We start from the raw sequence: 16,587 nt of genomic DNA on the forward strand, positions 1-16,587 counted from the left end.
ATTTGCCAGTTTTCCGGTTTATATCTTCATCCCTGGTCTCATTTATAGCCGACTTTTAGACTTCCACCCAGATCATCTCAAAGTATCTTAAAATGAACAGGTCTACAGGGAACTCAGCAGCCATCCAACATCCTATCTCCTCGCTAGATAACAAACATCATGAGTGAGAGATAGTGGTTTTTTTTCTTTGGCTCATGTGAATGGATGAAGGAATGCTTCTAAAGGTGGATGTCTGAGAAGTAAACTTGATTCCTGCTTTTATTTCATGCCTCCTTCAGGTCTGTTCCACAGTCTCGTCAGTGTTGCTGCCTTAGTTGTTCTGAGCCCGTCGACTACTTTCAAACCCACAGTCACTACCTTTGTTTCAGCTGCTGCCTGTTTTTTACCTGGATTACTTAAGCAGCGTCCCTGTGCTTGTGGACTCATCTCAAGTCTTGAACCCTCTGCAGTCTATTCTCCATTCTGCAGTCAGAAGAATGATCCTGAAAGCTCCCTATCCTGGCTTCCAGCTTCTCAAAGGACCAGTGGTTTTTGTACCTGTGATAACTAGACCTCAGACTGTCCCATTTCGGGGGGGATGCAATATGAGTTTGCCTGCTCGAATGAGATATGGCTTTGAAAACTGATTCTTATCAATGACTGATTATGGATAGGACAAATCCAATCGGTGAACCTATCTGATGTCAGTTTCTTTCTCTTTAAAACAGAAGTGTTAGTGTTAGTTGCTCAGTCATGTCCTACTCTTTGCAACCCCTGGCTCCTCTGTCCGTAGAATTCTCCAGGCAAGAATACTGGAGTGGGTTGCATTCCCTCCTCCAGCGGATCTTCCCAACCAGGGATCGAACCCCAGGTCTCCTGAACTACGGACAGATTCTTTATATTTTAGCCACCAGGGAAGCCCCAAGGTGATGAACAAATCAACAGTACATGATAAAGTACTTGACAGAGTGCCCCATGTATGTGAATGAGCTGTTATATTATCCATGTTCTGATCCCACTGTCTTCTACGTATCTTCCTGTCATAAGTAAGGTATACAAGCATTCCTGATTTGAACAGTGTTCTAACACCTGAGCCTGATAGTATATGTTTGTTTAGGTCTAAGTGAAATTGAGACTTTCTAGTCTACATGCTCGGAGAAGGCGATGGCACCCCACTCCAGTACTCTTGCCTGGAAAATCCCATGGACGGAGGAGCCTGGTAGGCTGCAGTCCATGGGGTCGCTAAGAGTCAGACACAACTGAGCGACTTCACTTTCACTTTTCACTTTCATGCATTGGAGAAGGAAATGGCAACCCACTCCAGTGTTCTTGCCTGGAGAATCCCAGGGACGGGGGAGCCTGGTGGGCTGCCGTCTATGGGTTGCACAGAGTCGGACACGACTGAAGTGACTTAGCAGCAGCAGCACCAGCAGTCTACATGCTGTTAATCACTGGTTGCTAGTTACTCTCTGATTTTCATTTTCTTATTTACAAAAATGAGGGCTTTGGACCAGATGGTGTCTAGAATTTATCTTTCCCTTTTATGATATAATTAAGGAAAGTGAAAGAATGAGCCCCAGCAGCTTCATTTACTAATTGATCATTTTTTATTTCCTTCAAATCTTTGTCCTTATCTATGCATGTTCTTAGTACTCACAGATAAAGTTTATTTTTTGCTTTATTCCACGCATTAAACTTTCCCCATGTGACTGCATTGCCTTTATTACTTCAGTGGTACATAGTATTCTGAGTATTCTGTAGAGTTGATGACCTTCAGTTACTTAGTCATCTTCCTGTTTTTAAACATTCACATATTATTTTAAGTCTTAGCATTCTTTTCTGTTCTCTCTTTCAGTACTGGTTTTACAGGAAATTCACAGTTACCGAAACAGTACAGAACTAAAAACTATTTATAGTCAAACAGCTGGCAAGCATTTATGACACCACATGCTTATTGGCCAAATCTGGAAATGGCTATCCACAATACTGTTGATTAGCTGTATTGTATTCTCAGGTGGATCTAATGGTAAGAAACCTACCTGCCAATGCAAGAGACTGGTTCAACCGCTGGGTCAGGAAGACCCCCTGGAGGAGGTCACGGCAACCTGCTTCAGTATTTTTGCCTGGAGAATCCCATGGACAGAGGAGCCTGGAGGGCCCTAGTCCATAGGGTCTCAAGGGGTCAAACACGACTAAAGCAACTTAACATGCGTAGCGTGGGCTAGGATCAAATGTTAGTGCTTTTAAGAAGCTCTAAGTGTAGATTTCTAGGTTAAGATTTACTGCATTCAGGTTAAGATTGATCAGGAAATTCTAGCTTCCTTTAACTGATAAATGATTTTTTTTTGAAAAAACCCTCTTAATAATGACCTTTTTTTTTTTTTTTCTAATTACACCTAGTACATTGTGATTTTAGGGAAATTAAACCTTCCTACCCTCACTGGCCCTCTTGTGTTCTTCCCACCAAATCTCTCAGCCTAACCTCAGATAGATTCATGTATATTATCCAGGACTTCATATGCATATGTATACAACACCATACAGCAGCAACAATTTTTAATAAGGCCATATAAAGGGAACTTTGAAATACTGTATGATATCACTTACATGTGGAAAAAAGATAAACTCAGAGAAACAGAGGTGAAATGGTGATTACCAAGAATTGGGAGAGGGTGGAAGTCATGAGGAGATGTTGCTCAAAGGATACACATTCCCAGTTATAAGATTATTAAGTTTGGGAATTGAATATACAGTTTAGTTCAGTTTAGTTCAGTTGCTCGGTTGTGTCCGACTCTTTGCAACTGCAGCACACCAGGCTTCCCTGTCCATCACCAACTCCCAGAGCCTACTCAAACTCATGTCCATCACATCGGTGATGCCATCCAACCATCTCATTCTCTGTCATCCCCTTCTCCTCCGGCCTTTAATCTTTCCCAGCATCAGGGTCTTTTCCAATGAGTCGGTTCTTCGCATCAGGTGGCTACAGGACTGGAGTTTCAGCTTCAGCATCAGTCCTTCCAATGAATATTCAGGACTGATTTCCTTTAGGATTGACTGGTTGGATCTCCTTGCAGTCCAAGGGACACTCAAGAGTCTTCTCCAACACCATAGTTCAAAAGCATCAATTCTTTGGTGCTCAGCTTTCTTTATAGTCCAACTCTCACATCCATACATGAAAGTGAAAGTGAAGTCTCTCAGTCATGTCTGACTCTTTGCGACCCTATGGACTGTAGCCCACCAGGCTCCTCAGTCCATGGAATTTTTCAGGCAAGAGTACTGGAGTGGGTTGCCATTTCCTTCTCCAGAGGATCTTCTCAACCTAGGGATCGAACCTGGGTCTCCCGCACTTCAGGCAGACGCTTTACTGTCTGAGCCACCAGGGAATCTCACAAATCATCCATACATGACTACTGGAAAAACCATAGCTTTGACTAGACGGATCTTTGTTGGCAAAGTAATGTCTCTACTTTTTAACATACTGTCTAGATTGGTCATAGGTTTTCTTCCAAGGAGCAAGCATCTTTTAATTTCATGGCTGCAGTCACCATCTGCAGTGACTTTGAAGCCCCCCAAAATAAAGTTTGTCACTGTTTCCATTGTTTCCCCATCTATTTGCCATGATGTGATAGGACCTGATGCCATGATCTTAGTTTTCTGAATATTGAGTTTTAAGCCAACTATTTCACTCTCCTCTTTCACTTTCCTCAAGAGGCTCTTTAGTTCTTCATTGCTTGCTGCCATAAGGGTGGTGTCATCTGCATATCTGAGGTTATTGATATTTCTCCCGGCAATCTTAATTCCAGTTTATATTTCATCCAGCCCAGCATTTGTACATTGTGGTGATTATAGCTAGTAATATGATTGGGATTTACATTTATAATAACTGAAACTAAAAAAAAAAACGTAAAGGTAAAAGCAAAATGCTCTATCAGTAATAAAATAATGCCCCCATAATTCCTCATGATTGTTTGTAGTAAATTAGGTAGCCTAAAGTTACTTTCTCACTTTTCCTCTAAAGTAATATTCATGTTTTATTTATTGTATGCTAAGTAATAATTCAAACACATTTAATAGACCTATTACCTCTATACATGTTAAAAAGTGATACTTGCCAAGAGCCTTATTCCTTCTAACAAAAATAACTTTTTTTTCCTTAGCAAGGTCAGCATTGGATGCGGTTGTACGTTGTAAGTATTTCCACTCAATATTTTACATATAGTTTATTCTTTTTCTCTTAAGTTATATGGAAACTATTTGATTGGATAGCTCAATATTTTGGGTGTTTATTTATAATGGATATTTTGTTCCATTAATGTTTTTTAGCTTCAGTATTTTAAGTATAGAAAGTACGTTAAAGGAGAATTCCTAGTTAGACTTAGTTTGTGAGCAGATATTCAGTGATGCATCAGGCATATGTGGAGTGGAAATGAAGAGTAACAATCCCAAACCTCCCACATCCTGGCTTTGTAAAATAAACCTTAAAAATAATTAGATAAATTATATTTGCCCTCAGTGAAGATCATGTTACTTGTTCCATTTATATTCATTTTTAGTTTGTTTCCTAGGAGATTGTGTGTGTGTGTGTGTGTTTTTTTTTTTTTTTCTGAGGCTCTTTGAAACTCTTAGGGGAAAAAAAAAACTAGCATGTAGTTTGAAATATATATATATGTGTGTGTGTGTGTGTGTATATATATATATATATAATATATATATATATCTTGGTGTTTGCATAATGCCCTTTGTGGTTTGAGATATGAAGCAAACTAAACAGAATCTGTTAACATTTTTTTCTTTGGAAAAATAAATTTTTTTTTTTTCTCTCCAAAGCTACAAAACCTCCCAGATATAAATGTGGAATCTCAAAAGCTTGCCCTGAGAAGCATTTTGCTTTTAAAATGGCAAGTGGAGCAGCCAATGTGGTGGGACCCAAAATCTGCCTAGAGGACAATGTGTAAGTGCTTATCAATTTGGAAGTATAAGGTGCACTATTAAATTTTAGCAAATTGAATCTGAGTTTATTGGATCTTTTGAAAATGTATTGGGCATGCCTTTACTAAAGAAAAGTAAGGAGTCTTAAAGTTCTTAAATTTTGTATGAGTGTGGTAAGAACATAGCATTTATCCAGCTTCATATATAGATCAGAGTTTTCCTCTGAAAGAATTTTCTATATCCCATCTGATAGTCATAGAAACAGATGGCTATTTAATTTTGATTCCTAAGTAATAGGGGAAAAGTTAATTCATTTAAATTAATTAAAATTAAAGTTCACTTCCTCAGTCATACCAACCATATTTCAAGTGCTAATAGCTACATGCAGCTTGTGCCTACCCAATGTAACAGCACAGGTAGAAAGCGTTTCCATCACTGCAGAAAGTCCAAGTAGGCTTATTTTTGTCAACTAGACTGCCCTAGATAATGAATGCTTTATCTTACAAACCAACATTTCTCATTTTAAATGTTTGAGTGCTGCCTGCTGAAGTGTGAAGTAGCCCAGTAATAACCTCAAGTCCGTCATGGCCCAGAACTGCTTGCCACTAAACTGAATGGTTTCCTTTATTGAGATGCTCTGCAGAGTATACCTTTTTGGCTTTTTTAGTCTCCTACTCCTGTGTCACTTGTCGTGAAGTTCCTGGATTAGAAAAATGTTCTTTGACCCCTCAATCTAAAGTTGGACACCTGCACCTCACTTCACTCACCCCATCAGTGTTCATCACGCCCTTGCCGTCACACATGTTCTGGGCAGTGTGTACCGTATTCTCTAATTATTCTGATGATCATTTCTAAGTTCCTGGCTCTGAAGTCACAAACCCTGCTTTTTGTTGGTTGCTTCTAATCGGGTCTTGTTTGAAAAATTAGATATATGATAGGCTTTACATAAAATAATATATGTGCCATTTAATTATATAAAGAGTGAGGTAATTTTATAGATAGGAGGAAATGAGGCAGTTTTTCCCAGCTTTTTGTCTTTTCTTTTTAATATAGAAGCGCTAACATTTTTATTCTCGCCCCTCTTTTCAGTTAGCTGTGTGTAGGATTTAGCCTCTTAGAATAAAACTTTTACTGTAACATTAAAAGCTTGAGCCAGGTGATCCTAAGGTCCCTGCTCATTTCCTTTATCCTCATGCTGATGATAATCCATTGTTCATCTGTCGTCCTCTGATGTCTCATAATAGTCTTGCTTTACTGAATTGAAAGCATTTGGCTTTTCGAAGTTTGTAGATTTTGCATTAAGTAACATCCTTCCCATTACCTTAGAATGTTCCATTCCCCCTTTTCACCTTGTTTGGAGATATTTGATCCTGAATAATAAGTAGGAAGTTCTCTTCGAATGCCCAGCCCATTCATGACAGGCTATCTTCATCTTATCTCTGCCCCCTTGAAGCATGTAAGTTTTAATTCAAAGAAGAGATTAAACTAGTAAATAATAACAGGTTGTCTATTCACAGATTATAAGTTAAAAAGAAGAGAGAAGTGTATTAAGCAGTGGAGTCTGGTAAAAAAAAAAAGTATTGACTCAGAGCCAGAGAATTTGGTTCTAGCATCATGGGCGTGTCATGTAGAATTATATTTCAGTTTGTTTAACCATAAAACTGAGACAGGCCACCTGTCCATCCACTTTTCAGGAATTTTTCTGCCATTCCTGTGAGAGAGTGAATAATTGATGGGATTTTATAGTTATGCCCCAGGCCCTGAAATCTAGTCCTTGAAATAGGGGACTGAACTATTGACCAGGTATACCTAGTAGAGAACCGGTAGGGACAATTCAGTCTAGTGCTTTCTTTCCAGTATGTTCTAATTCTGTATTGATTTTTCCATAAAAATTTTAAAGAAGTCTGAATTTTCTTAGCATCATTCATTCCATCCACTTTTTATTCAACAGGTATTTACTGAGCACAGTTCCTGCTCTCATGGAACACACAGTCTGGTAGGGAGAAGGATATTTAAGGAGTAAATGCAAAGAAATAGTTAGAAATTGTGGCACACCCTGCCCAGAGCAGCAGGGTGTGATAGATACTGATGGGGGCAGTGAGATGAGATAAAGGTGTCCAACTTTAGACTGAGTGGGTCAAGGAATGTTTCTCTAAAACAGTGATATTTAGTCTGAGAATCAAAGGATAAGAAGGAAGACCACCAGGGGAAGACCATTCTAAAGAGCAAGCTTGAAGGCCCAACGTGGGAAAGAGCTGGAGAGAAGTGGATAACGGCCAGGTCGTTGGAACTTACAGGCCGTGTGGAAAAGGAGATGAGATCTTTTTCTGAGAGTGTTGAGAGGTTGTTGAAGGTTTTCAAAGTCTGGCATGTCTTCACTTCATTTATATTGAAGAAAATGATCTGACTGCTGGATAACATGATGAGAGAAGTAAGAGTAGACAGAGCAATTGGAGGGCCTTTCCCAGGTGCTGGCACAGTCTTTCGATTCCCCCCCTGCCACACACAGTTGGCAAGAGACTTGTTTGCATGTGTGCTCACTGAAATATGTAAGTGGATCCTAAGAATACATAAGTAGAAATTTTAATATTTTCCTACACATGCTGTAAGTATACACAAACTCATTTTGCAGACTACTAGTCCAGATCAGTGCTTCTCAGTGGGGGCAGTTTTCTCCCTAGGGGAAATTTGTCAAGGTCTGTGGACATTTTGGGGCATCAAAGTTACGGAGGTGCTTCTTGTAGAGACTAAGGATGCTCTTACAGTGCACAGGACAGCCCTTCCTCATGAATTATCAAACCTATAATATCATTGTAGACTAAGATTTAGAAACCCCAGTACAAACAAAGATTAAAATAGGGTCATGGTCATGGTTTAAAGGACAAGTAGATGCCGTCAAGATATATTATGGAAATTAGATGGATTTCAAACTTCTCATTAGTTAGAAATATTTAGAAAATCCCAGGTATAAATATGAGGTGCCACATGATACATGAATTATAGCTTTTTTTTTTTTTTTAGAGAATTGGGGATAATTTTTTTAGATATTGGGAATAATACTTCATCTTTTATTATAGTCTTAATGTTTGTACACAAGTTATGTGGTGGACTATTTTGAGGGATTTTTTTTTTCCACATTGACGAGCAAGATAGGATTTTTGGCTGGGAGGACCAAAAGATAAAACCAAGGATATGATGTAGGTACTTACATAATCATTTTAAATGTAACTATATAAAAATATAAGAACCATTCTAAGCTCATGAGTGGAAAAACAAAACAGCCAGCCAGCCAGCTGGCTAGATTTGACCCATGGGCTGTAGTTTGTTAAACCCTTCTCTAAACAAATCATTTTAAGGCATAATAGCTGGAACATGTTGTAGGTATTTGAAACAGAACTGTATTCAAAGGTGTAGAATCTGTCTATAGAGTATTTAATCATTTTCTTTAACTATTTGCCTACAGGTGTGGAGTGGTGGGAGGAACCTTCATATTCATGAAAGAGAAAAAAGTATTTCAGCTTGTGTTAGTACTGGGTGACTAACCTGTGTACATTTAAAATCTTCACTGATTTGTCCTTTGCTGGCTATAGGTTTCCCCTGATGGAAGTTTGGTTTTTAAAACCTGATAAGCTACTGCCCTCTTGTGGGAAGCCCATGTCACCATGTAGCTTTGTTGCCTTTCTTCCTCTCTGATGTACACAGCTGCTGCCGCTCACTACAAATGGTCTCTCCTGGAGAAGACACCGTGATGCTTAATTATAACTCTAATGGTTGATTAATCATCACTGTGGCTTCTTCACATTAGTGATGGCTATAACACATTTGCAAAAGGAATAGAACAGATGTACTTCGAAACTTACCTGTTTTATGCAGCAGTCTTGTTTGGTACTTCTTACAGACCACCTTTCAAACCTGGTTTTGCACACATGTAGAAAAGATCTATGTTTTATTTAACTATTCCTGGGTCAGGAAGATCTAGAGAAGGGATAGGCTACCCACTCCAGTATTCTTTGGCTTCCCTTGTGGCTCAGCTGGTAAGGAATCCACCTGCAATGTGGGAGACCTGGGTTTGATCCCTGGGTTGGGAAGATCCCCTGGAGAAGGGAAAGGCTACCCACTCCAGTATTCTGGCCTGGAGAATTCCACGGACTCTATAGTCCTTGGGGTCACAAGAGTTGGACACGACTGAGCAACTTTGACTTTGACTTTTACTTTTTCAATTTTACAGAACAAGTGAAATTTTGAAGGCAGATTCACAAGTATGAGTAGATAGTCAAATGCTACTAAGTCGTGTCCGACTCTGCGTTCCCATGGACTGTAGCCCTCCAGGGTCCTCTGTTCATGGAATTCTCCAGGCAAGAATACTGGAGTGGGCTGCCATTTCCTTCTCCAGGAAATCTTCCTGACCCGGGGATAGAACTCTGCATTACAGGCAGATTCTTTACCATCTGAGCCACCAGGGAAGCCAAAATTTTACAAATCAAAATTTTATGCTTTTCCTTTTTCAGTAGATCTTAGAGTAGAGTTTTTCTTTTACTTTTCAGTTTTGAAAAAAATTACAGAAATCGCAGGCAGTTGCAAAGGTAGTACAGAGAGATCCCATGTGCTCTTTACCCATTTCCCCATGGTTAGATCTTACAAAATGATAGTACAGTATCAGAATGGAAACTGGCAATTAGTACAGTGTCTGTGTATAGTTAGGACTAGAGATCTCTTCAAGAAAATTGGAGATATCAAGGGAATATTTCATGCAAGGATGAGCACAATAAAGGACAGACACAAAGGACCTAACAGAAACAGAAGAGATTAAGACGAGGTGGCAAGAATACAAAGAAGAGGTTTACAAGAAAGGTCTTAATGACCTGGATAAGCATGATGGTATGGTCACTCACACATCCTGGAGTATGAAGTCAAGTGAGCCTTAGGAAGCATTACTACAAAGAAAGCTAATGGAGGTGACGAAATTCCAGCTGAGCTATTTAAAATTCTAAAAGATGATGCTGTTAATGTGCTACACTCAATGTTTGAGCAAATTTGGAAAACTCGGCAATGGCCACAGGACTGGAAAAGGTCAGTTTTCATTACAGTCCCGAAGAAGGACAATGCAGTGACTGTTCAAACTATTGTACAGTTGTGCTTATTTCACATGCTAGCAAAGTCATGCTCAAAATCCTTCAAGCTAGGCTTTAGCAGTTTGTGAACCAAGAACTTGCAGATGTACAAGCTGGGTTTAGGAAAGGCAGAGGAACCAGAGATCAAATTGCCTACATTCATTGGGTCATGGAGAAACCAAGGGAATTCCAGAAAAACACCTACTTCTGCTTCATTGACTATTCTAAAGCCTTTGAATGTGTGGATCACAACAAACTGGAAAATTCTTCAAGAGATGCAGTACCAGACCACCTTACCTGACTCCTGAGAAAGCTGTATGCAGGTCAAGAAGCAGCAGTTAGAACCGGACAGGGAACAACTGACTGGTTCAAAATTGGAAAAGATGTACAATAAAGCTGTATATTGTCACCCTGCTTATTTAACTTATATGCAGAGTACATCATGCAAAGTGCCAGACTGGATGAATCACAAGCTGGAATCAAGACTAACCTCAAATACACAGATAATATCACTCTAATGGCAGCAAGTGAAGAGGTACAGAGAACTTCTTGATGAGGGTCAAAAAGGAGAGTGAAAAAGCTGGCTTGAAACTCAGTATTCAAAAAACTAAGATCATGACATCTGGTCCCATCACTTCATGGCAAATAGAAATAGAAAAAGTGGAAGCAGTGACAAATTTTATTTTCTTGCACTCCAAAATCACTGCAGATAGTGACTACAGCCACAAAATTAAAAGATGCTTCCTCCTTGGAAGAAAAGCTATGACAAACCTAGACAGTGTATTAAAAAGCAGAGACATCACTTTGCTGACTTTGGTTTGAGAATATTGTATAAATAGAATCATATAATATGTAAGCATTTGAGATTGGGTTTTTTTTTCATTCAGCATAATGGTCTTGAAATATTATTATGTATTAATAATTTGCTCCTATTTTAATGCTGAGTAGTACTCTGTGGATAACCACAGTTTAGCTATGGCTCACAAATTTTAATAAGCTGCATTTTCAGTGTGTTTTTCAATTTTTCACTTCAGGCTTCTTTGACCCATAGGTTATGTTAGAAGTATATTGCTTAGTTTCCAAATGTTTGGAGAATTTCCTGTTATCTTTTATTGTTGATTCCATTGTGGTTGGAGACACATTTGCTATGATTTCAGTACTTCTAAATTTGTTGAGGTTTACTTTATGGCCCATGATATGGTCTATCTTAGTATATTCTGGAAGAATGGGTGCTTGGAAAGAATGTATATTTGTCAGCAAGTAGAATATTCTTTAAATGTCAATTAGACCCTGATGGTTAATGCTGCTGTTGAGTTCTGTATACTCTTTTTAATTTCCTGTCTTTCAGCTGTTGAGAGAGGGATATTGACATGTCCAACTGTAATCGTAGATTTGTCTTTTTCACCTATGTGTTTTACCTGGGTTTTCTTCACATGTTTTATACCTTGATTGCTTGGTACACACACTTGGGATGGCTATGTCTTCTTGCTAGATTGACCCTTTGATCATTATGCAAACTTCCTCTCTGTCTCTGATATTTTTCTTTGCTCAGAAATCTATTTTAATTGATGTTAATATAGCCATTCCTGTTTGCTTTTGTTTAAACAGCTTTATTGAGATATAGCTCATTTACTGTACATTTACAGTACATTCATTTAAAATACACAGTCAATGGATTTTAGTATATTCACAGATGTGTGCACCCATTACCACGGTCAGTTTTAGAACATTATCATACCTCAGAAGGGAACGCTGTGTCCTTTAGTTATTGTCCTCCTGCTTCTTTCCCATTGTGCTCTGCTGTTACTTAGGTAACTGCTAAGTTTACTTTCTATCTCTATAGATTTGCCTGTTTTGGACATTTTGTGTGTATGTATATATATATATATATATATATATAATATGTAGGGTTTTTTTGGTGATCAGCTTCTTCACTAAGCACAGTGTTTTCAGGGTTCATCCATGTTATAGTATATATCAGTACTTCACTTCTTTTATGGCTGAATGATAGTCCATTGTATAGATATGTCACATTTTGTTTAGTTTCATTCATTTCATTTCCATTCATTAGTTTGTAGACTTCTGGGTTGTTTCTACCTATTTATTATAAACAGCATGTAGTTAAGTCCTATTTTAATCCACCATCCCAATTTCTATCTTCATTGGATATTTTTGACCTATTTATACTTATTATAATTATTGATGTGTTCAGGCTTAAGCCTGCCATTGTATTACTTTCTGTTATCTGTTTTTTGTTTCTGTTTTCTTTTACTGCCTTCCTGTGAGTTATATGAACATTTCTAAAGACTTTTTATTTATTTATTGTGTGTATCTCTTTGTATAGCTTTTTTAGTGCTTGCTTTTGAAATTTACAATCTGGCCCATTACAGAAAAATTTTGCTGACTCAAAGTCTAGACTTAAGAAAATGAGGGAGAAAGTGTTCATTATCCAGAGTAAAATTAAAAGTATGTTATGTTTGTAGATATTAGGAATAGCACAAAAGTTGAGGAAGTTATCTTTCAGTGAGTCAACAAAAACATCACTCACATCATTGACAGACAAGTGAAATTCCAGCATATGTCTTTATTGTTCACTGTTTCAGGTTTTTCTGACTTTGTTTTATTCTTTAAATGAAATAACATGCAACATTTGTGTTGGAATTTTACTTGTTCATCACTTGCTACCATAGGTTAAGTAAAATGAGTTCCATGAAAATCATAACACATTCTGTGAGAATCAGTGGCTAAGTGAAATTTATGATCAAGTATGTATTTTATTATTTGGAAATTGTGTGCTTCAGATCCTTTCTGTCAATAAAAATTATAATAAACTTACATTGTTGGTTGAGAATGTAATTATTTCAAATAGGTAAGAGATAGAAACAGTCTAAATATCTGTTGATAGATGGATAAAGGACAGACAGATGTATCATGTATGAGTAGTGTGTATTCACATATATGCATACTCACTTCCCCACCACCTCAAACCACTTCTTAATCATTTAACAGCACATCACTGTGAATTTTTAGAATAAAAGGTACCTACACTTTTAGTTTAATAATTTTAATTCAACAAACTGAACTGATAAAAAGCAAATATTTTTCTCGTACCTTCCATTTCACAGTATTTATTATCTTTACGTAATGGTCTGTGAGCTGCCCGCGGAGGTTGATTACCGCAGAATGACATTGCAAGTCTTATAGTTCAATGCTGTAATTATATGAATACAGTATTCCTGCTTCTGGGTATTGAGAAATTTTGCATCAGTAATCACTAAGCACCTCTGTTTCATGTCATATTAACTTTGCAGAAAGGACACTAGAGTTTACCCTTGTTTATTCCCTTGAGAATGGTGCAGGCTGTGAGCATAACATCCATGTGTTTGATGGATTTTCTAAAATGATGTTTCATAATCTGATGCAGGGCAGCAAGAAAGAGTCTAGTATTTTGACTGTAATACTTTTTAATATATATTTCTATTTGTGAAATCTTACTTAAGAATGTTGCTTTTAAATTATTCAGTGTTAGACTGTCTTCTCTGATCTGGTAGAGACCTTTCAGTCTCCACTGTGGTATTAAACAGCTATGTGTATATAGAACATTTCCAACTGTTTTTTTTTTTTTTTTTTTTTTTTTGGGCATGAATGGCTTTCCCCGATGGAGTTTATGTGCAATATCTTAATTCTAAATTTGTCTTAACTTTTCCCCCTTCAGTTTAATGAGTGGTGTTAAGAATAATGTTGGAAGAGGAATCAATGTTGCCTTGGTAAATGGTAAGAATAATTATTTTACCTTACAAGTATGGTAGATATAAGGGTATAGTGGTATATAGGTATATTTATATGGCCCAAAATAAAACAGACTCTTATATCAAGAGATCAGGTAAGAAAGACTCAAGCTTGACATTAAAGCTCTCCCCTGACCCTCCCACAACATCAGCTATGAGTAGAGATGAGACACTGCATTTCAGTGTTTATATCATGTTCTCTTAGAAGCATCCAACTTGCTGTGCAGTGTATAGAGAGCCTCCCATGAGATTGTCAGGGTACAACATTATCTAACAATTGATGAATTCTTGCTGTAGATATTGGAATCCTAACGTAATATGTCAGAATGATCTCTGTTCGTTTCTAAGGCAAACCATTCAGTATCATGGTAATCCAAGTCTATGCCCCGATCAGTAACACTGAAGAAGCAGAAATTGAATGGTTCTATGAAGACCTACAAGACCTTTTGGAACTCACACCCAAAAAAGATGTCCTTTTCATTATAGGGGACTGGAATGCAAAAGTTGGAAGTCAAGAAACACCTGGAGTAACAGGCAAATTTGGCCTTGGAATACTGAATGAAGCAGGGCAAAGGCTAATAGAGTTTTGCCAAGAGAACACACTGGTCATAGCAAACACCCTCTTCCAACACCACAAGAGAAGACTCTACACGTGGACATGACCAGATGGTCAACACCAAAATGAGACTGATTATATTCTTTGCAGCCAAAGATGGAGAAGCTCTATACAGTCAGCAAAAACAAGACTGGGAGCTGACTGTGGCTCAGATCATGAACTCCATATTGCCAAATTCAGACTTAAATTGAAGAAAGTAGGGAAAACCACTATTCAGGTATGACCTAAATCAAATCCTTTATGATTATACAGTGGAAGTGAGAAATAGATTTAAGGGCCTAGATCTGATAGACAGAGTGCCTGATGAACTCTGGACAAGAGGTTTGTGACATTGTACAGGAGACAGGAATCAAACTATCCCCAAGAAAAAGAAATGCAAAAAAGCAAAATGGCTGTCTGGGGAGGCCTTACAAATAGCTGTGAGAAGAAGAGAAGCGAAAAGAAAAGGAGAAAAGGAAAGATATACCCATATGAATGCAGAGTTCCAAAGAATAGTAAAGAGATAAGAAAGCCTTCCTCAGTGATCAGTGCAAAGAAATGGAGGAAAACAATAGAATGGGAAAGACTAGAGATCTCTTGAAGAAAATTAGAGATACCAAGGGAACATTTCAGGCAAAGACGGGCTCAATAAAGAACAGAAATGGTATGGACCTAACAGAAGCAGAAGATATTAAGAAGAGGTGGCAAGAATACACAGAAGAACTGTACAAAAAAGATCTTCACGACCCAGATGATCACGATGGTGTGATCACTCACCTAGAGCTAGACATCCTGGAATATGAAGTCAAGTGGGCCTTAGGAAGCACCAAAGAATTGATGCTTTTGAACTGTGGTGTTGGAGAAGACTCTTGAGAGTCCTTTGGACTGCAAGGAGATCCAGCCCATCCATCCTAAAGGAGATCAGTCCTGCGTGTTCGATGGAAGGACTGATGTTGAAACTGAAACAATAGTACTTTGGCCACTTGATGCGAAGAGCTGACTCATTTGAAAAGACCCTGATGCTGGGAAAGATTGAAGGCAGGAGGAGAAGGGGATGACAGATAATGAGATGGTTGGATGGCATCACTGACTCAATGGACACGAGTTTGAGTAAACTCCAGGAGTTGGTGATGGACGAGGAGGCCTGGTGTGCTGCGGTCCATGGGGTTGCAAAGAGTCAGACACAACTGAGCAACTGAACTGAACTGAACGTGATATAGACTGACATGAATGCGGGTATGTAGAATGACAGAAGGTGCTGGAGTATTTCATATGGTGTGGGGTTGAATGAAGAGTCAGAGTCAGTTGTAATTTTTCAGTATTGTCCACACTGAATCTTGAACATCTCAAGTGTTCTTGAAAAATCACATCTGAATATATGAACCTGTGAAATGAGACCCAGCTGCATACTTCTTTTTGGCACAGTCACCCTCTGAAGAGTCACCCTCTGGGGAGAAGAGAATCCACACCCACCTTCTCTAGTTCATACTGTAGGAAAATAATTTCTATAGCTTTCACAATGAGAGAGATATTTTTGTTTCTAGTTTCTGCATTTTCCTTTGTATAAAAGATTCTATGCATATTTGTCCAATTGATAGCAAATAAAACGTTTTAAAAGAAAATTAAATACAAATTTTTTTTGCAAGATTGCTTTAATAACAGAAAATAGCATGGATTCATTTTTTTTTAAGGTTTATGTATTTGTGGGTAATTTTTAAATAAGGGAAGACAGTAACACATAAGGATGAAAAATATATAACTTTGAATTTGAATTGTCTAAAGTCAGTAGTAATTTCTGTTTGCTACTCTTCAGCTTACAAAATTAATGAGAAAGTCCTATTCAAAAATTACCCTTTTAGAAAAAAATTTTAGATGTATGCAATCCAAATTTTAAGTATTTGTCATATAATAATTCTCTGCTAATGGATTCACATTGGACAAGATCATATGTCTTATACAATGTAGAGTATATTTCAGTTATGTAATTTGCTATGAATTCAATCTCTTTTAGGCAAAACGGGAGAACTAATAGACACCAGATTTTTTGACATGTGGGGAGGAAGTAAGTATGAATTACGTGTAACTGTTCTGTTGCTTGCACTAAATCATACCAATATAATGTAGTCCGTTGATGAGAAAATAATGGTACTATTTGGTTTTCATTTTGTTTCTTTTCACTGAATGT

General features: G+C 37.8%; 1 protein-coding gene across 2 annotated transcripts in view; it reads left to right on the forward strand.

Annotated features, from left to right (window-relative positions):
• The window catches only part of FAM3C (family with sequence similarity 3 member C), a 54,181-nt gene that overhangs the window by 27,969 nt on the left and 9,625 nt on the right, over positions 1–16,587 (forward strand). For both annotated transcript variants that reach the window (XM_027539146.1, XM_027539147.1), the window contains exons 4-7: positions 4,137–4,166; positions 4,807–4,930; positions 13,735–13,793; positions 16,414–16,464. In XM_027539146.1, coding sequence (XP_027394947.1) covers positions 4,137–4,166; positions 4,807–4,930; positions 13,735–13,793; positions 16,414–16,464 — 264 coding nt within the window. The remainder of the gene's footprint in view (positions 1–4,136; positions 4,167–4,806; positions 4,931–13,734; positions 13,794–16,413; positions 16,465–16,587) is intronic.

This window comes from Bos indicus x Bos taurus, chromosome 4, assembly GCF_003369695.1.
Source record: "Bos indicus x Bos taurus breed Angus x Brahman F1 hybrid chromosome 4, Bos_hybrid_MaternalHap_v2.0, whole genome shotgun sequence".
Lineage (NCBI taxonomy): Eukaryota > Metazoa > Chordata > Mammalia > Artiodactyla > Bovidae > Bos > Bos indicus x Bos taurus.